At 43.1% G+C, this 21614-nt stretch overlaps 1 protein-coding gene across 4 annotated transcripts in view; it reads right to left on the bottom strand.

The window, feature by feature from the left end:
• Positions 1–21614, bottom strand: part of Ogfod3 (2-oxoglutarate and iron dependent oxygenase domain containing 3) — a 36379-nt gene that overhangs the window by 11566 nt on the left and 3199 nt on the right. For all 4 annotated transcript variants that reach the window (XM_006987632.4, XM_042283230.2, XM_076543961.1 and 1 more), the window contains exons 3-7: positions 16021–16096; positions 15037–15079; positions 12802–12866; positions 12273–12329; positions 9629–9782 (exon numbers count right to left, since the gene is read on the bottom strand). In XM_006987632.4, coding sequence (XP_006987694.1) covers positions 9629–9782; positions 12273–12329; positions 12802–12866; positions 15037–15079; positions 16021–16096 — 395 coding nt within the window. The remainder of the gene's footprint in view (positions 1–9628; positions 9783–12272; positions 12330–12801; positions 12867–15036; positions 15080–16020; positions 16097–21614) is intronic.

Raw genomic sequence — 21614 nt, forward strand, 5'->3', positions numbered from 1 at the left:
TAGAGGCAGAAAGATCAAGAATTCAAAGTCATCCTCAGTTACATATTGAGTCTCTAGCCAGCCTGTATTACATCAGATGCTGCCTCAAACAAAACAAAACACATACACAAAGGGGGGGGGGGTAGGAGAAAGGTCCAGGGAGTAACAACACTGTCTATGCCAGTATGAGGATCTGAATTTGAATCCCTTGCACTCACATAAAATGTTGGGCATAGCTGTGCACATATCCACAACCACAGCACTGTTGGGGGTGGGAATTAGAGGACTTCTGGGGCTTGCTCACTGCCAGCCTTGCTTCAGCTTCAGTGAGAGACCCTGTCTCAAAGTAATAAAGTGAAGAGTGATAGAACAGGGCACCCAATATCCTCCTTTGCCCTTCACACATGAGTGTATACTACGCACACATAACACACACACTCACATAAAGTATGAAAGTATACTCTACCCCCAAGAGTCCCACAACAAATGCTCCTGATACTGACTCTCAGGAGAATGCGCACTGACGCAGGATCCATCATGGGCAGTTGTTAGGACATTTCTGGAAGCCTACCAGACACACTGAGACAGCACTGCAAGGGATGCAAAGCTTTGAAGTCAGACAAAACGAGCTTATTACATGCATTCTGACTTACATAATTCACAGAACAAGAGTCAAAGTCATTTGTTGTTGGTGCAGTTGTAGAAAACTGGGACTGGGGGCTGACAAGATGGTTTCATAAATGAAGACACTTTCCACCAGGTCTGGTACTGGAACCCACATGGTAGAAGGAGAAAACTAATTCCTGCAAATTGTTGTCTGACCTACACACATATACCACAAGACACAAGCATGCACACCAAACAAATAAAATATAATAAAATTTTTAACTAGGAGATGGAGAGATAGCTCAGTAGTTAAGTGTAGTTGGAAGTTTTCCTGTGTCCTGCCTGGTCCCACAGCTGCTCAGACCCAAGTAAACACACAGAGGCTTATATTACTTACAAACTGTATAGCCTATGGCAGGCCTCTTGCTAGCTAATTCTTATATCTTAAATTAACCCATTTCTATAAATCTATACTTTGCCACGTGGCTTGTGGCTTACCAATATCTTTATATCTTTCTTTTCCTGGCAGCAGCTCACAGTGTCTGCCTTGCTTCTCCTTTCTCTTCCTGTCTATCTGTTTGGATTTCCCACCTGCCTCTAAGCTGCCTTGCATAGGCTAAATGGCTTTATTTATCAACCAATCAGTGTAACACATATTCACAGCATACAGAAAGACATCCACAGAAGTTAAGAATGCTAGCTGCTCTTCCAGAGAACCTGGGTTCAATTTTCAGCACCCACATGGTGGTTCAAAGCTAACTGAAACTCTGGTGCAATATCTCCTGGCTTCTGTAGGCACCAGACACACATGTGGTACACAGACGTACATTCAGGCAAAACATACATACACACACAAGAAAATAAATTAATTTTTAAAAAGAAAACTTAAATTAGAATAGAAGAGAGAATTTAGAAATTCACATGAATTTATGGGTAACTGGTAATTGTATGAGTGGTACCCTCAGATTGGTGGGAAAACCACAGGTAACTTTAAAAATGGCCTCAGAGCAATTGACTCTTTATATGGAAAAGTGATAGACCTTTGCCATCATCAGACATGACATTTATTTCTCATAATTCCAAATGTATGGACAGCTAGAATATAAAAGGAAAAAATTAGTAATATTAAAACTTTGTAACCCTAGCCCATAGGAGAAGGATCATCGTGAGTTCAAGGACAGCCTGGGCTACACAGTGAGTTTGAGGCCAGCCTAGACTACAGAGTGAGAGTCTGTCTGAGAAATAGACAGGGAGGGAAGAAAGGTGGTAGAGAGAGAGAGAAAAAAAAAAAAAAACAAGAGAAACTTATAGGGGAATATTTTTAAAACCTCCTTGGGCCAGGCAGTGATGGTGCACGCCTTTAATCCCAGCACTCAGGAGGCAGAGCCAGGAGGATCTCTGTGAGATCCAGGGCAGGCACGAAAACTATACAGAGGGCCGGGGGTGGGGGTGGGGGTGGGGGTGGGTGGGGGTGGTGGTGCATGCCTTTAATCCCAGCACTTGGGAGGCAGAGGTAGGTGGATCTCTGTGAGTTCAAGGCCAGCCTGGGCTACCAAGTGAGTTCCAGGAAAGGCGCAAAGCTACACAGAGAAACCCTGTCTCGAAAAACCAAAAAAAAAAAAAAAAAAAAAAAAAAACTATACAGAGAAACCCTGTCTCAAAAAAACCTCCTTGGGTCAGTGTAGCACGAATCTTAGATGGTCTTATTAATAAGATCAAACCCAATGCCAGGTATTGGGGTGAATGCTGGAAGATCAGAGAAGCAGAACAAGCCACAGCCACCTCACCTTGCCAATTCCTCAGCTGATCCTATTTCCTCAGACTGGAAGCCTCTGAGTCCTCATCCAGAATGAGTCTCAGCTGAACTGTTGCTCAAAAGCCTAAAAGCTTAACCTGCCAAATGCTTCTAATTTCTGGTCCTCATTCCTTATATACCTTTCTGCTTTCTATCATCACTCCCTAGGATTAAAGGCTCACTTTCTGGGGTTAAAGGCATGAGTCACCATGCTTGGCTGTATCCTTGAACACAAAGAGATCCAGGTAGATCTCTGCCTCTGGAATGCTAGGATTAAAGGCATGTGCTAACACTGCCTATCCTCTATGTTTAATATTGTGGCTGTTCTGTCTCTGACCCCAGATAAGTTTATTAGAGTGCACAGTATTTTGGGGGAACACAATACCACTACAGGTCAGTAGAATTTCTAATCTAGATTTCAGAACAATCCCTTATTCATTAGTACATCCACATATACCCAAGAGACTGATCCCTAAAGAGGGAGTCACATGCCCTTCTGCTCCCAGTAGCATGAATTGTGGGAGCCAAAGACGGGACACAAACATTTGGTGACTGTGAATGAAACGTGACACAGTCATAAGTAGAATATTCTTTACTGTTAAATATAACAGATTAAAATTTGTGTATTAACCCAAAAGTGACTGCTGCTGGTAAGAAGAGTGCTGGAAAGCACAGTAGTTAGACACTTCAGGGCCAGCGAGATGGCTCAGTGGGTGAAGATGCTCAAGGGCAAAGCTGGTGCTTAGGCTCAATCCCGAGCCCATGAGAAAATAGAAGAAGAAAATCAACTTCACAAAGTTGTCCTCTGACCTCCACACATATGCCCACGTGTACATGCCATGTACATGCACACATACATGAATGCACAATAATGATAATAAATATTTTTAAAATATTATTTAAAGGATATTTCAGTATCTGAATATATAGTTTCATTAAAAACAAAAGCCCGGGCTTCGGTGGTGCACACCTTTAATACCAGCACTCAGGAGACAGAGGCAGGCAGATCTCTGTGAGTCCAAGGCCAGCCTGGGCTACAGAATGAGTTCTAGGACAGCCAGGGCTACACAGAGAAACCCTGTCTCAAAAAAACCAAAAAAAAAAAAAAAAAAAAAAAGCATACAATGACTCAGTGGGTAGTTTGAGTTCAATCCCTGGAACTTGTATAAAGGTAGAAGGAAAGAACCAACTCTACAAAGTTGTCTTCTGAATTCTGCACATTCACCCTGGTAGACCAAATCCGTGATAATAAATTAAATTACATTTTAAAAAAGAGAGCATTACAGACTGATCTCAGGGTTCTGTGGATGAGACCACTAGCTTCAAGATCAAATTTGCCATCAATTGCTTAACAGAACAGGGAACAACTTAGAAAAAATGTGATTCTCTATAAATGACAACACATTCTATTTTATGCATTTGTTTTTGCATAAAAGTAGTTGGAGAGTCAGGTGGTGGTGGCACAGGCCATTAACCTCAGCCCTCGGGAAGCAAAGGTAGGTGAATCTCTGAGTTCAAGGTCAGCCTGGTCTACAGAGCAAGTTCCAGGCTACACAGAAAAACCCTGTCTCAAAAAACAAAAGACAAAACAACAACAAAAAGAACGTAGTTGGAGAAGAGATCCTAAAATCTGGCCATGGCCATTGTGTTAATTTGGGCAAGTATCTTCTTATATTCTTTTCACTTTTGAACCTTGTAGGATACATTACTATTCAAATAACCAAACTTAAAATGAAGCACACTGGCTAGAAGTTATGCGGCACGGCGCTCTGCAGAACACTGTGGCAGTCACCCAAAAATCCACCTAGTTCTGGTTCACTGAAGCGTTTTTTTCCCCCCTAGTACAGTGTCTCAATATGTGGCTCTGACTGTCCTGGAATCCACTATGCACCAGGATGGCCAAAGCAAACATCTAATTAGGAAACACAAGTTTCAGATGCTGCTTTGGTTCCCAAACAGACAGGAAGAATTTAGTCATGGGCCACGGGGATCTTGGAAGGCTTTAACTTAATCACTGCAGTCACCACAATCTACCAGGCAGAAACAGAAACTGAAGAAAGGCAGGCATGCTGGTGCTAGCCTGTGATTTCACTCCAAAGGTGGGGGAAGCACCACTGAGAATTCAATGTCAGTCTCAGGTATACAGGAAGTTTAAGGCTAGGCTGGACTACCCAAAGACACAATCTCAAAACAAGCAAACAGAATTCTTCAATATGAAAACCACATTGGATTGGATCTCAGCTGATGGAGAAGGAGGTACGTAAAAGCCTTGGACAGAGGAATAGAGTACATCTGGAGGACAGAGAACTAGGGAAGTGGAGCCTTGGGAGAGTACCTAACGTACTGATAGTCTGTCACCGAGTCCCATGAAAAGAAGAGAAAGGTTAGTGAAGAAAAACCTATTTAAAGAAATAATGGCCCCAAACTCTCCAAATGTAGTAACTATGTTCACAATGCCACCAAGCAGTAACCAAGCACCAGAAAAACCATTTTAAAGCTTTCAAAAGCATTTAAAACTGTACATAGAGGTGGCTGAGAGACAGCTCAGTGGTTAAGTGTGCTTGCTGCTCTTGTTGAAGACTTGAGTTTGGTTTCCAGCAGCATGCACATCAGTCACTTACAACTGCGAGTAACTATAGCCCTGGGGGATCTAAGTTCTCTTCCAGCCTCCACAGGCACCTGCAATCTTTCATGTGTGCATGAAACATACAATTACACAAACACACACACACACACACACACACACACACACACACACAATTAAAAATAACAATTAAAAAAACTGCACACAGGGCCTGGAGAGATGGCTCAGCAGTTAAGAGTGCTGGCTACTCTTCCAGAGGACCCAAGTTTGGCTCCCAGAACCCATATAGAAGCTCATAACCATCTGTAACTCCAGTTCCAGGGGATCTAATGCCTTTTTCTGACCTTCAGGGGCATAAGGCATATATGTGGTACATATACACACATGCAAGCAAAACACTCATATACATAAGAAACAACAAACCCCACAAAATGCATACAGAGAAACATCACTGAGAGGCTGGGATGTTCTCACTGAACCAGAGCTTTCCTAGGATGTTTTAGGTCCTGGATTCCATCCCAAGCACCAAATAAGAAAATAAGAATGGCCAGGTATGGTGATGCATGTCTTTAGTTCCAGCACTTGGGAGGCAGATACAGGAAGATCTCTGTGAGTTCAAGACCAGCCTGGTCTATATAATGAGTTCCAGGCTAGCCAAGCATACACAATGAGTCCCTGTCTCAAAAGAGAGAGAGAGAGAGAGAGAGAGAGAGAGAGAGAGAAGCTGGAAGCTGGGTGGTGGAGGTGCACACCTTTAATCCCAGCACTCAGGAAGTAGAGGCAGGCCTGTGGTGGTATTGTGTTCCCCAAAATATTGTGCATCCTATTAAACTTATCTGGGGTCAGAGAACAGAACAGCTACTAGATATAGAGGCCAGAAAATGGTGCACTCACGCCTTTAATCCTATCACTTGGGAGAAAGAGATCCATCTGGAAACAGCCAGGCATGGTGACTCACGCCTTTAATCCCAGGAAGTGAGCCTTTAATCCCAGGAAGTGATGGCAGAAAGCAGAAAGGTATATAAGGAATGAGGACCAGGAACTAGATAGAGCTGGTTAAGCTTTTAGGCTTTTGAGCAACAGTTCAGCTGAGATTCATTCTGGATGAGGACTCAGAGGCTTCCAGTCTGAGGAAACAGGATCAGCTGAGGAATTGGCAAAGTGAGGTGGCTGTGGCTTGTTCTGCTTCTCTGATCTTCCAGCATTCACCCCAATACCTGGTCCTGGGTTTGATTTTATTAATAGGACCATCTAAGATTCATGCTACACAGGCCAGTCTCTATGAGTTTGAGGCCAGCCTGGTCTACAAAGCTGAGTTTCAGGATAGTCAGAGCTGCTATACTAAGAAGCCCTGTCTCAAAACAAAACAAAATGAAACAAAACAAAAAAGGAGAAAAAGATGTGTACACGTTTTCTTAGGCTGGTCATGGTTAGTTTAGGAACCGGATGAGCAAGGCAAGACACTGTAGGTGGGAAAGCGGCAACTGTCACCGGAGGGTTACAGGTGACGACAGAGAAGCAAACAGTGGTACAGTATCCAGGACCATCCCCAGGCTGGAAGAACACACCAGGAGAAAAAGGTATGATTTTGGCAACTAAGCTTCTAAAAGGAGAGACTCCACTGCAGGGCCAGAAGTCTCCTCAGTTTGTCATGTCTATGCTGGTGCCCGCAAACCTACACTCACTCAAGGGGCTCCTCGGTACATAGTTCATGAAATAAGAAGTATGTTCAAGCTCCTACAAGAAGCACACCAGCAGCCTCTTCATATAGACGTGATTTGGGGAGAATGCATGGGGTCTTGGAAAGCTCTGGGCTCTGACCTTTGCTGCTGGGTCTATACAAAGGTGCTGTGACAGAGCTTCAGTTTCCTCAGAGACCAGAAGCCAGGTATCACCGCCATTTCTGAGTAGCTACTTGGAGGATCCTCAGAACATACTGCATGTGACAGGTGCTACAAGGAGTTTCCAGTGCCCTGTATTGCAGGCAAGCACCTGCCACATGCAGAGCTGTTTCCAAGTGATGTCAGAGAGAACACTCACAAATCAGCATCTAGTTAATAAAGGTAACTAGTGAGATGTGCCACAAAGACAGTGATGTAAGACGTGCACAGAATTTCAATCACATTAGAATACTTTCCAGTCTGATGAATCATTCAATTAGCAAGTCTGTGCTAAGAGGTAAGAATAATGAGGCTCCAAGGACCAGCTACAAGCATTAAGCCACCACCACCCTCCCACGCCATCCTCAATTTCCCACTGCCTGTATCCCGAGTTTAAGGACAGAATCAAGTGATTGATCAGCCCTGTCAGCACTATGAGAACAGGAGCCTAAGGAAGAGCACAAGGCCAACACCTCCTGAGCAAGTCCAAACCCTGCTCTCCTCTGCTGCTTCTGTGCCCCAACCAGTCGCCATAACAATGGTCATCTCCTAACAGGGATAGAAATGTCCAGGAGTGAGCAGCAAGCCCTCAAAAGTGAGCAGGCCAGTGGGGCGTGGAAAAATATTCCTGAAACTCAACAGAACATGATGCAAGACTTGTCTGTGGGTATCAGTCTCTATTGGTGGATCTAGCTTGATGTCATGAGCTGAGTGTTCCCCAATCCAGCATCAGCCCCCTAGGCTAATACCAAGGTAACATGAACCCTGTAAGCCAACAGGGCACTGACTCCAGTCGCTTCAGCAGTGAAACTCAAAGAAAGCAAAGATGAGCCGGTGGTGGTGGCACATGCCTTTGATCCCAGCACTCTGGAAGCAGAGAACTGTGATTTCAAGGCCAGCCTGTTCTACAGAGCAAGTTCACGGACAGCCAGGGCTTCACAGAGAAACCCTGTCTTGAAAAAGCAACGATGAACCACAACAAGCATCAAAAGACCCAGGCAGAGCAAGCAGCACCAGGAAGCATGAGAGGATGCAGGATCCCTGCCCTGTTCTCCTTAAAAACTTCAACCTACCCTCACCTACTGCAAAGGACCCTCCTAAACCACACAGTTACCAGTTACCACACTCAAAGAAAAAGGTGGGGGCAGATTGTGGCATGGAAGGGATGGCATTCCACTTTCTCATAGTATCTTGGCAGCCACCTGGCACTGTTAGGAGAACTGTGTGCTGGACAGGAGTCCTTACCAGCTGTCCACAGTACAGAGGGAAGAGACCTTCATAGAGAAGGTTAATGTCAGTGCCTGGGGATAACTGGCCTACAGGGGCTGAGAAATCTCAGCAGGGCTGAACTAACCAAGGCAGATAACAAGTTAGGAAACAGAGAGGAGATAAGAAGTAAGAGGGCTCCTCATTCTCTTTTGCTCTGATTTCCATTTCTCACAGACTGACACCCCAGGAATTTTTATATTACTAACCAGACCACCTGCAAAATAATGATACCCACTTTCTGAGAAACATCACAAATTACGATTATTAAAATGGCTAATGAAGTATGCCCTATGAGACCTGCCTACACGTGATCTACATAGTAATAAGGAGCCCTTTAATGAATGGTGTTGGTTGTCTTTGTGTTGTTTTGAGATAGTATCATGTAGCCCAGGCTGGACTCAAACTCTCTATGTAGCTGAATGTAATCTTGAACTCCTGGTACTCTGCTTTTCCACCCCCCAGGTGCTAGGGTTACAGGCATGCATCATCCTGTCCAGTCTACACGATGTTGGGAATTGAATCCAGGGCCTCATTCTTGCTAGGCAAGTACTCCATCAACTGGGCCACATCCCCACATGAACATTTTATTTCTAGTAGTACTGCCTTCTCTAGCAGCAAGTCTGTCCAGTGTACCTAAAATGGACTCTTCTTCAAGGACAAAATTCTGTGGGTAAGAAGCCAGGCAGCTGTGGCACATGCCTTTAATTCCAGCACTCGAGAGGCAGAGATAGGTAGATCTTTGAGTTTGAGGCCAGCTTGGTCTACAGAGTGAGCTCCAGGACAGCCACGGCTACATAGAGAAACCCTGTCTTGAAAAAAATAAAAAGAAACAAAGAAAAAAGAAAAGAAGAAAGGAAAAGTATGCCAATATAAACTTTCCCTAATGTCTAAACATGGCTGCAGATTGAGCGGCTTCAAAGCTCCCACATCATATTCACAGTGACTGCTGAGGCTCCTGACACCAACTCTCCTCAAGTGTATCTTGTCTTCAGACTTCATCAATAAACTTTCTAACTTTGCTTCCCTCTTACTCATCCTGAATTCTCTTCTGTGACAGAGGTCAAGGACACAAGTGAACCCCCAGGGCTTCCCTGCTGCTGCTAGTGACAAGGTCTTAGGGAGGAGACACACACACACACACACACACACACACACACACACACAAAAATAAATAAATAAATAAATAAAATAAAATAAAATAAAATAAAATAAAATAAAATAAAATAAAATAAAATAAAGGAAAAACACTGTGATGGAAGGAGGACATCCTGTGGGAACTATAGAACAAAGGACACCACAAGGCCCATGGTGCTCCCCAGCAGCCACCAAACCTTTTATTCCAGCCCTCAACACCCACAAAAACTAATTCTATTTCCTCAAGTGCATCAGCTAACTTAGAGTGCACCCTAGAACCCCAGGAAAAGAAGTCTAAAATAGAGCCGAGAGACGTTGCAGAGCAGATGCCTAGAATTCTAGTCACAGACAAGAGAAAGAACCCACTTACCAAATGCTTACCTTGTCCACATGTGCATGCCAATACTCATCATGAGCTGTCTGGGCTTCTGTGCTATTTATTCGGGAGAAGAATGTGGGCTTTGTCAGATACAACAAGGATGAGCTGATGCCAAAGGCTTCAGCAATGGTGAGCTGGACCTTCTGCCGCACATCCCTGAAGAGGACACAATGGATCAGTCTGATATCTTTGGAAATTTTAATTATTTTAAATGTTTTTTAGAGTGAAACTGATTGGGATATTCTTTTCACTTTTCCTCCTAATTGCAAATCTCCACTTAACTCCTAAACCGAACAGAAAACAGCAGATATTTGGATAAAATAAGTATTTAGTGTTTTCCACCTTTAATTCCCTTGTATACCACCTCCAGGTAGCAACGTCTACCTGGATCTTCATGCAATGATCTTCATGCTTGCTGTTGGGATAGTCACCTTGATTGTCACCCAGAAACACAAGCTTCGTGTTCCACTATGCTGACTCCTGGTTGTCCAGGAGTCCACACTTGTCTAGATTCCATGTGTGGAGGGAAGACCTTGTAGAAGGTACTCTCTGCTCTCTGTAGTTCAAGAAGGTCTGTGTCCATGATGCTCAAGAAGAACATATAGCTCAATTTTGTTTTCCTGTCGCGTTAGATATTTTGGTTTGTGTTTTGTTTTTTGGAAGGATTGGTTTTGCTGTTGTTTTGGTTTGGTTTGATTTGGTTTTGGTTTTTTTGAGACAAGGTTTCACTGTACAGCCCTGGCCATCCTGGAACTTGCTCTGTAGACCAGGCTGGCCTTGAACTCAGAGATTTGTCTGTTGCTGCCTCCTGAGTGCTGGGATTAAAGGCATGGGACACCACCACACAGAATTTTTTTTTAAATCTTATAAATTGTGGAACTCACAATGTTAAAATATCACAGACCCTTTCTATTTAAGCCAGTGTGTACATACTAGGAACAAACATAAACTAGTGAGGGCTACGAGCACAACTGGTCAGCTGGGGACAGTTATGGACTAGGTCCCATGTCTTGAGAGTACCACAGAGTGGAGCTACATGCAAGGTGAGACCCTCAAAAGTTGCTGCAAAGCTCCTGATGGCTCCATTCCACCTGCAACAGCGAACTTAAAGGATGACAAATGTACTGTGCATTAAGTGATGACCTGCTATTTCTACTGCCAGGTATACAGAGTTAATCAAGCCCTTCACCTGCTCTCTGGACCAGAACATAGGCTTTGTTCTGCAGCTATTTCCCTGGGAACATAACAAGGGTGAAGTATCAGCTATGTTTCCAGGCAACATGGCTGATGAGATGATTTCTGATCATCAGAGATGGGTAGGCACAAGGCTACAAAGGACAGCAGGAACTTGGTGCTCTGATGCCATGTTCAGTGTCTTGGCTGGTTCAACACAATCTAGTAGGTGATAAAATTCAACACACACATGCTCACACATGGTTACAGGTAAAGCCTGAAATTCTGAACAAGATCAGAGTGCTGTACTAGTGCCCTTTCTCGTGAGTGATGTCATACTGCAGTTAGGCAACATTAGTAACAAGACTAACTAAAGAGATAGTGTAGATAATCTCCCTGGACTATTTCCTATGCTATAACACTTATTCTTTTATATTCTTTTATTTCATGTGCACCTGTGTCTTGCCTGCATGCATGTCTGTGTGAGGGTGTCAGATTCTCTGGAATTGGAGTTACAGACAGTCATGAGCTGCCATGTGGGGTCTGAGAATTGAACCTGGGTCCTGCTGTAAAACAATCTTTGTGCCGGGCGGTGGTGGCGCACGCCTTTAATCCCAGCACTCAGGAGGCAGAGGCAGGCGGATCTCTGTGAGTTCGAGGCCAGCCTGGGCTACCAAGTGAGTCCCAGGAAAGGCGCAAAGCTACACAGAGAAACCCTGTCTCAAAAAACCAAAAAAAAAAAAAAAAAAAAAAAAAACAACAATCTTTGTACACTGTAAATATGTAAATATGTATTACTTTCATTGGTTAATAAAGAGTTAACTGGCCTACAGCTGGGGCAGGAGAGATTGGGCAGGAGAGCCGGACTAGGAGAATTCTGGGAAGAACAAGGGTGGAGTCAGAGGAGACATAGAGGGAGCAAGACATGCCGGAGGACAGGTAAAGCCACGTGCCACGTAGCAATATGTAGATTAATAGAAATGGGTTAATTTAAGTTGTAAGAGCTAGTTAGTAATAAGCCTGAGCTACTGGCCAAGTGTTATAATTAATATTAAGTCTCCGTGTCAGTTATTTGGAAACTGGAAGGAAGGAAAGAAAAGTCCATCTACAGAGTTCTCTAGAAGAGCAACCAGTTCTCTTAATGGCTAAGCCATCTCTCCAGCTCCCTGTAATACACATCTTAATAACCTTTAAATAGAAGCTTTAATTAAAAAAAAAAAATTCCCCAGATAGGCAAGATGACTCTGGGAGAGGACTGAGCAAGAATCATGTGAGAGGTGCTAGGATGTGACCAGTAGCAGGATATGTTTACTACGGGACCAAGAGGGCTTAGACAATATTAGGGGAGCTGCCTGTCTACCCAGAGACAAGCTGAGCTTCGTCTACATTCATAGGTCTCAATCCCTCATACAGGAGCCATTACCCTGGCCTGATATGACAGGACATCAGAGAGCCAATCTTTATCTTCCTTACCTATATAACTGGAAGTCCTCCTCAGAGAAGATATTTTGTACTTTATCCCCAAAGTATCTGTGAAATAATGAATAACATTAGCAGATATAGCATGTTACTAATCTTTTCCTTGCCTTAAAAAAAAAAAACAAAAAACAGGGTCTCACTCTGTAGCTCAGGCTGATCTTCAACTTGGGATAATCCTCCTGCTTCAGATGACAGGTATAAACCACCACACCCAGCTTCCTTGTTTCCTTTAATCAGTCTTTCCTCAAGCTAACCAGCAAGTCTCTAAAAGCAGAGCTGTCATATCATGAGAGTTATTCCATTTCTACAATAATAACTATGTTACAGAGAAGAAAAAGGACAGAAAGTGAGAAGGATGGACAAGAAGAAAGGAAGATTGAGGGAGGAAGGGACACCAACAGTTGACAGAATGACAATGAGGATGAGAACTCTCTTAGACCTCTCTCTAGCCCTTGAAGAACATCCATGCAGCTGCCGGGCGCCCACCTGCATCCTGCCTCTTCCACTTCCTCCAGCCTCTCACCTGTACAGGTTCACAAAATGCTTCCCAACAGACAGGGCCCCAGAGTGCAAGTCCAGTATAGATGCCTGAAAAAGACATATGTGTGTAAAACAAGTGATGGTTGCTTTAACAGACAAGTTGAACCCCAGTTACCACAATCCATTGTATAAACACTCTACTTCTGGCATCTTAAAGCCCTGCTTTGTGCACTGTCTGCCTGGACAGAAGTGTCTCTTTCTGCTGTCCAAAAAAGGAAACCAAACTTTTTGCCCTAACACTTTCAGAAACAGTCCCTAGACACATCTGGGAATTATGGTGAGTCACAGTCCACCCTATTGACTCCCGCTTTCCTTCCCTCCACTAGGTCTGTCAAGGTAAAAATTACCACACGATTCTGTCTGTGTGAAGTGTGCAATGTGACTAGTTTCTGCATAAGTGTACACTTCCACATGTACACCAGCTACACCCTTTTGTGATCCCTCTCTGCTCTCTGCCAGCCCATCCTGGACACCTACCTGAAGATCTACTTTCTTAGGAAGCTAGTTGTGTCCTGTTGAGGTGGAGGAATGGCAGATAGATCCTGTGATATGCTCTTTCCTTTAGCATAACTCATGTTGTTTATCCCAGCTAAGCACTTAGGCTATCCCACTGCATGGATGTGCCAAACCTGCTGGCCTATCCCTGTGATAGCTTTGGGTTTTTCTGTGTATGCTGGCCACAAATGCATGTGGGCATGTTCTTGGGGCTCCCAGTTAAACTGTTTATATGGAACTACACATCAGTAACATTTAAGAAATGTTTTCTGATCCTCACCTCCCACCTCTGAGTCTTTCCCTGCATCCCAGGAGGAAAGTAGTCACCAACATGGACCATTTTACCCCATGCATAGCCAGTAGTAACAGACACCAGGCCCCTTTCCTTATTCTCACAGTTACTTAGCTAAGGTGTGAACACAACATGGGCTTACTCAATGTTTACTGAACTTAAAGGTATTAAGCCTATTTATGGTGACCTTCAAGGAAATGCTGAAGGAGTAAGAGAAAGGTCACTCACTGACCTTTTAGCAAATATCTCCCTGAGCGAAACTGAACAACATAAAAGGAATTCCATTTTCAGAACTCTAAAGAGAGAGTCATGGGTGAAGTAGGGCAATTACAGAAATACTTTGAAATTAGAGCGAAGTCTAAAAGTCAACTTTCCCAAAGACATTAGCTCTGCAGACTTGATTTGCGCTGACCACAGACTACAATGCAAAGCAATTGCCAAAATACACACAGAGAGAAACCCATGCTCAGATATTTCCTCACACTAAGTAGAAATCAAGTGAGAACCCACACCAATACCAAGGTCCCAGTGACCACTGTCCACCTGTCCATTTGCAGAGGTGTGGCTAGCCCAGTTTATTCCTGTGGCTGCACTAACACAGAATGAGGACTTCCAGCTGTACAAGTTCATTCTCCTACCTCTGAGGCCAGAAGTCTAGAATCAAGGTGGCTTGGGGGCACTCCCTGGTTTGTGGCCTAAGCTCTTGGGCATGGTCCTTCCTTGTCCTCCAGCATCTGTGGCCACTGGCTTTCTTTGGTTTGTAGCCACATCACCCCACTTTCTACCTCCATCCATCCACACATAGGCTTTCTCCTCTCTTTAAGTTTTCCTTTGGCTCTCTCTTAGACAGACACCTGTGCTTGGACTTGGGGAACCTGATAAGGACTTTCCCTTAATTACAACTACAAAAATCCCATTTCCAAATTATATCATAGGTTTCATGTGGACACACCATCCTATTCCTTGTATGATCTACCCTGTGCAAAGGATGACAGGCCTCTGCTGGACTCTTGCAGTGAGATCCATCTAAGCATCTTAAGGGGCTTTGCCTTTCCCAGCAACCACCTGGCTACCAGGCTTCTGACTCCTTTGTCAGTTCCCTCTCCCTTTCTCCCACCCCTCCCCAGCCCTCCCTGTCCCTCTCCAGAGTGTCTAAAGTGCCAGTGTGACCTGAAGACAGGCAGCCTATGACAGCCTGAAGAGGTGGCCATGTGTGACTTAACACACACTCTCCCCAAGAGGGATTTATTTTATGCTCAGTAGGCGGAAGGAACACCAGCCACTGTCTGAGAAACACCATGGACATACCAGCCCTTGCCTGTGGTGGGGAACAGAGGGGACCCTGTGTGTCCAACACTTTCTCCTTCCCTTCCAAGGAGAGCAAACTTAAAATGTATCAAGAAAATGGGAACAGGAACCATGTCAACTCACCCCTCCATCTGATCCGCCTAGAGAGAGTCCCTTCTCTGCTATTCTGTGGGTGAGAAAATACCTTTAAGTCAGAATTTGGTTGACAGCATTATCCATAAAGTATATAGGCAAAACATCAATCAGTGTAATAGCGCCTTGTTTATAGGTTCTGCCAGTTTAACATTTATGATGGAAACTCAAAACTGTAGCTTTCAAAGATGAGGATACATCATCCTCTTGCTACTGACACATGGCCTGCTTGGAAACCACTGGCCTAATTTCTGACCATAGCAAAGGTACCTCTTCGTTTGTCTGTGACCTGACAGGTTCCAGGTTGATGGAGATTTTGGTAATCACAGCTCAGACTGTATAAGAACCATGCCAGTAAGAGGACTACCTTACTGAAGAACTTTGATGGGAACACTCACCCCTCAGTAAAGCATTAATAATACTCAGGTATGGCAGAGATATAGGATGAGGGTGGGGAGAAGGAGACAGAGAACAGACTCCCTGCTGGGCATTGTAGCAGGGCCAGCATGAGGATGGAGGAGAATGGGACTCAAGGGCCAAATGAAGGGCCACATGTTGAGTCCAAACAGCTAGTCAGAAAACTAAATCCTTCTTTTTAAGATCTTGTTTTTAAAATCCTCACAAAGAAAACTCCAGCACCAGCTGCTTCTGAGCTAGCATTCATGAACCACAGAGAAGTGAAATATTATCTAGTGATTGTCAGCTGAGGCTGGAGGCCTTGTTTCCATAGCATAGTAAGCTTCCTGGAGGGGAGGCTGGGCTCTAGACTACTCAATCAGCAAAAACATTGCTAAGATCACAGCATTTCCTCAAATGAAGCAGGAAACAGGGAGCCTGCCCTCTCACCCCCAAAAGCCTTGGTCATGATCCACGGAACTATAAGAGTTCTCTCTACTCTGTTGCTGCCCTGGCTCACTCCCCATTCACTGCTATACCCATGGATGCCCTAAGCAAAGTACAGAGATGCATGAGTACCTGCGAATCTGCTCCGCCTCCTCCCTGGTAATCACCATGTCAGTGACACCTCTGCCACACTTCCTGGGAGTACAGCCTGGAGGGTGAGAGTCAATGGGAAATGCTGACTACCAAAGCCACCACCCCAAGATCATGGTTGAGGTGGCAAGGCCCTCCACCATGACTAGGGGGCCACTTTGGCTAGTACACCTAGTTAAAAGTCAACTTCAGATAAGCAATGGTAACTTTTCACCAGAACTGTGCCCTGTGCACAACCTCAGAGCTCATACCCCTTCCTCCCCAGGTGTCCTAGGTTTCCCACATACCTACACTGGATAGGCTGATTCTAACACCAGTCATTGTTCCCAAATCCTGGGAAAACAAGGAAGCCTCCAGGCATTGCACTGACATTTTGGTTTTGCTTTGTCTTGTTTGTTGGATATATGGTCTCACTATGTAGTTGAGGCTGCCTCAAAATTTAAGAACTTCATGACTCAGTCTCCTAGTTCTGAAATTACAGGCCTATGCTAGCACATTAACAGCTTGGCAACATTCCTTATCTTCCTTGCTGGTTTGAAGACTCTTAAATACTCATTGGAAAGTTCTGGCACAACCCAAGCTGAACCCGTTATTCTGATCACTATCCCTCCCCAGGACCACAGCACCTGCCTGCCATACTCATCTCTGTATCTCCTTCCACCTTGGTGTCATGCAGACACTGAGAGGAAGGAAGTCAGAAGCAGCTTAGATGCAGAGAGGGTGAGTGCGATGGGGTTCAGGGTTGTGGGAGAGATGGCCAGGATGGAGTAGAGCATCAGAGGCAAGCTCAGCAAACAACCAGTTCCTGTATTCCGGCAGCAAAGGGTGGTCAGTTCCCTTGGCCCAAGTGAGCTGTGTAACGCTCTTACTGATGAAATGGGACTGTAGACTCTGGGGAATCTTCCTGCAAGATATGCAAACTCTGGCTGGGAAACTGCCATCTATAGTTTGTGTGTGTGTGTGTGTGTGTGTGTGTGTGTGTGTGTTATAAATTAAGATGTTTGAAGGAAAAAATCCTAGGACAGATCATCCAACACAACAGGAACATGTTTATTTTACTGACTGCTGAAGAGGAAAATAATGATGAACCTTTGTCCTTGGCCACCCAGTCCACAAAGTGCTTCCCTGCCATCTCCCATGTGGCTAAGTGCTGAGTCTTGTGCATGACAACAGTGCCCCTTTGTGGAAGAACACAGATTCTTTTCTTCATTGGAGTCCAAAACATTATTTTGAATAAAAAGTAAACCATCCTGTTGTGGAATATTAGTTTAAGATGTGTTACATTTGTTTATACTGTGGAATATTTGTTTAATGATGCAAAGATGTGTTGCATTCTTTTACATTGTATTTGTTTAATTCTATAAAACTGTTACTTTGCATTCCCAAAACACCTGATGGTTTAATAAAGAGCTGAATGGCCAACAGCTAGCCAGGATAGGGATAGGCAGGGCTTGCAGGCAGAGAGAATAAATAAAGAATGAAGGGATGGCCGGGTGGCAGTGGTGCACACCTTTAATCCCAGCACTTGGGAGGCAGCGTCAGGCAGATCTCTGTGAGTTCGAGGCCAGCCTAGTCTACAGATCGAGATCCAGGACAGGCTCCAAAGCTACACAGAGAAACCCTGTCTTGGAAGAAAAAAAAAAAGGAGAAGAAAAAAAAGGTGTGGGAGCCCTTTTCGAGTTCCTTGTGGCTTTACCCAGCAGGTCTGCATAGAGGATGATTAGGTCCACAGGCCTGAGTGCAGGTGTCTGAGATGGTCTGCACTTGGCTGTGCTGGGGGAGGAGGTCTTTTGCTCCATCCCTTGGCGTCTCTATAAATAACCTGGGGCAGAGACAGTCGGGCCCTTGGAAAAGGTTGCAGGCCTCTTGAGGCTATCCTTTATTTTCTGTTTATCTCTGCAAGATTCTCCACAATAAATCCTTCTATCTAATATTTCCTGTTGCTCACACTCAAGAAAACTCTGGGGACCTGTGGGGTTGGTGGGTAAATGCCCCACAGAATGGCGCATGAACAGGGACTAAAGAAAAAAGAAAAAAAAGGGGGGACTAAAGAAAAAAAGGAGGGACTAAAAAGGGGGGACTAAAGATAAATGAACAGGGACTAAAGACAAAGTAATAGGGACTAAAGATAAAGGAAAATAATAGTTTTATTACAGAGTTTTTGGTGAAAGTGTGGGTCAGGCCTGCCAGTGGAAAGGCATGCCAGTGTTATGGAAAATATATATAATATATATATAAAATTGAGGGGCAGGGGTTTTATCCTCAAGAGAAAAGGAAAGCAGACTGGAAGGATGTCCGATGCTGCAGCGCAAAATTCTCTTCTGTCAAAATTTTTTATCTTCTATCCCTTTTCTCAATTTCTATCTGTGAAAAATAAGTATAAGGTATAGGGTAGTAATATAGTGTAGGAAAAACTTAGAAGTGTAAGATCATGTAGAAAAAAAGTAAGGCAACTAGACAGAAAAGAAAAACACTTCAATTTTCTAACTTCTTGTCTAGTTAAGAGTCTAATAGAGATAGTGATGATAATTACGAGTAAGAAGTAGAAAAAGATGAAAATAAGATATGTGAGTTTGTAGAAATTATTCTCTTGTTAGATCTCTGTGTTAAGAAATCTTTGAGTGTTTGCTAAATTAGATATAGGCTAATGGTAGGCCCTATATAAGTTTGTAAAATAGAGTTCCTTTAAGAATATAAGCTTGCGCCGGGCGTTGGTGGCGCACGCCTTTAATCCCAGCACTCGGGAGGCAGAGGCAGGCGGATCTCTGTGAGTTCGAGGCCAGCCTGGGCTACCAAGTGAGCTCCAGGAAAGGCGCAAAGCTACACAGAGAAACCCTGTCTCGAAAAACCAAAAAAAAAAAAAAAAAAGAATATAAGCTTGCAAGAAATATCTAAGGTAGTCTTAAGACATGTAGTAATAAGTTTGTAAGATGCTAGTTGTAAATATAAGTTTAAATAAGAAATAAGATGGAATGAATATAAAAAGTATATAAGAATAAGAAATATATTTGCTAAAGTAGTTCTATAGTTTCCTTAAAGAGTATAAATAAGTAGATGTTAATATGTTATATGTGAGTTTGTAAAAATGTGTAAATGTTGAGTGAGTTTATGCTTAAGCACGTGTTATATGTGAATTTATGAAAGTGTAAATATTGAGTGAGAATCTATGCTTAATGTATATGGTAAAAGAATCTGAGACACAGAAGGTAGTGTCCTAGTAGACTGCAAAGTAGGCAATCTGAATGGTTTCAAAAGCTCCAGAAGCTGCTAAGAAGCTAAGAATGGTGGACGCCAGAACCAGCACAAGGCATCCGCAGCTGAGATCCGTAGAAAATCAACGCAACACAGAAAAACCTGAGCTAACATCAAAAACAGTGCGGTTTAGAATACTACTGTACCTAAAAAGGTCTCTGCCTGTGAGAACAAAAGTTGCAGAGACGCTTGTTTGAACTAAAATTGTTAACTGTAAAAAGTTTTGGTTGAAAAACGTCTCTTCATATTTGGAAGTGAAAGCCTGATACCAGAATTTATTTCTTGTTTGAACTTTTTGAACTTAAAATTAGATAAAACTATAAAAAGATTTTGGTTATGGATTTCTTCATATTTGGAAGGCTAGTATCAGAATTTATCATTTGAATTTTGGGACTTAAGAAATGAAATGAACAATAGAGATTCCATTGCAATGGGACAATTTTGAGTTTACTTATAGTAATGACCTAGGAACTGTTTGCTGTAATTGGGTTAAAAATGGAACTGTTTAAATGAAGAAATTTATTGTTTCTACCTTGATTCAAGATGCAGTTTTATGTATCCATATATGCTGGTGATTCATGTATTCTGTGTTAAAAATGCAATTGTTTTGTGGAACTGTTTATGTAAAAATGGAATTCCGTGCAGAACTGGTTTTGTGTTACAAATGGAACTGTTTAAATGGAAAAGTTTGGGTTTTCTAACTAGGCTTGAGATTTTGCTTAAGAAATTATAAAGAAAAGGGAGAGGTTAATATTCCTTATTCTAATTTCAAAAATTGTTTCAGTGGATTAATGTCATGTTTTGTTAGTAAGAAATGCAAATGGGGTATATACTAAGAGACTACTTTTAAAATGTAAAGAGTTTTATTAAGAACCTGCTTTTGGATGTTTTGCTAAAAGTTTTTTAAGTATTAATGGTTAGATTGAGAACATTGCTTTTCAAAATGGGTTTGTAAGAATTGTATAAGTTTGGGTTTTTTCTAACTAGGTTGAGATTTTGTTTAAAAAATTATAAAGAAAAGGAGGGGTTATGTGAATTAAGGTTGAATTATGTTTGCAGAAATTATGTTTAACTTATTGGTATTAATGCACCCTGGTTTTGTGGAGTTAAGGAAATATTTAAGTTTGTGAATACATCGAAGTTTTTCCTCTGTTAGCAAGACAATTCAAATGATTGAGTTAAAGTTGTAAGATGGAGAAAATTGTTAACTATATATAGCACCATATATGCTAATTCAAATGGTTCTGTTAAGAGTTTGCTTGGTGTTGTAAGATTGGGAGAATTGTGACTATGTGTAGCAATATTTATGTTAACCTGTTAATGGTAATGATGAAGCTAAGGGATTCTTTAAGTTTGTAGTTGCCTTAAGAGTTTTTGGTTTAGATAGGGCTTGAGGCAGCTAAGACTGCTGTAGTCACCTTGGACCTAATTCAAAAAAGAAATGCCATCTTTATCCTCTACTCCCATAATGGGAGGTGTAACAGCTACAGAGATTGCTGTAAGCCATTAATAGTTATTTTTTATATATTAAGAAACGGGGGGCCGGGCAGTGGTGGTGCACGCCTTTAATCCCAGCACTCAGGAGGCAGAGCCAGGCGGATCTCTGTGAGTTCAAGGCCAGCCTGGACTACCAAGTTAGTTCCAGGAAAGGCGCAAAGCTACACAGAGAAACCCTGTCTCGAAAAACCAAAAAAAAAAAAAAGAAAAAGAAAAGAAAGGGGGACCTGTGGGAGGCTGTTTTCGGGTTCCTTGTGGCTTTACCCAGCAGGTCTGCATAGAGGATGATTAGGTCCACAGGCCTGAGTGCAGGTGTCTGAGATGGTCTGCACTTGGCTGTGCTGGGGGAGGAGGTCTTTTGCTCCACCCCTTGGCGTCTCTATAAATAACCTGGGGCAGAGACAGTCCGGGCCCGTTGGAAAAGGTTGTAGGCCTCTCGAAGCTATCCTTTATTTTCTATCTGTTTATCTCTGCAAGATTCTCCACAATAAATTCTTCTATCTAATATTTCCTGTTGCTCACACTCAAGAAAACTCTGGGGAACTGTGGGGTTGGTGGGTAAACGCCCCACAGAAAGGAAAAGGAGAGAGAGAAAGAGGAGTTGAGGAGGAAACCAGGGACCAGTCACCCAGCACACGGTCAGCCACGGAGTAAGAAGGAAAGCAAGGTATATAAAATAGAGAAAGGTGAAAGCCCAGAGGCAAAATGCAGAAGAAGAAAAACGTTAATTGTTAAGAAAAATGGTTAGGGGGCTGGAGAGATGGCTCAGCAGTTAAGAAAACTGACTGCTCTTGCAGAGGACCCAGGTTCAATTCCCAGCACCCACA

The sequence above is a fragment of the Peromyscus maniculatus genome, chromosome 8, assembly GCF_049852395.1.
Source record: "Peromyscus maniculatus bairdii isolate BWxNUB_F1_BW_parent chromosome 8, HU_Pman_BW_mat_3.1, whole genome shotgun sequence".
NCBI classification, from domain to species: Eukaryota; Metazoa; Chordata; class Mammalia; order Rodentia; family Cricetidae; genus Peromyscus; species Peromyscus maniculatus.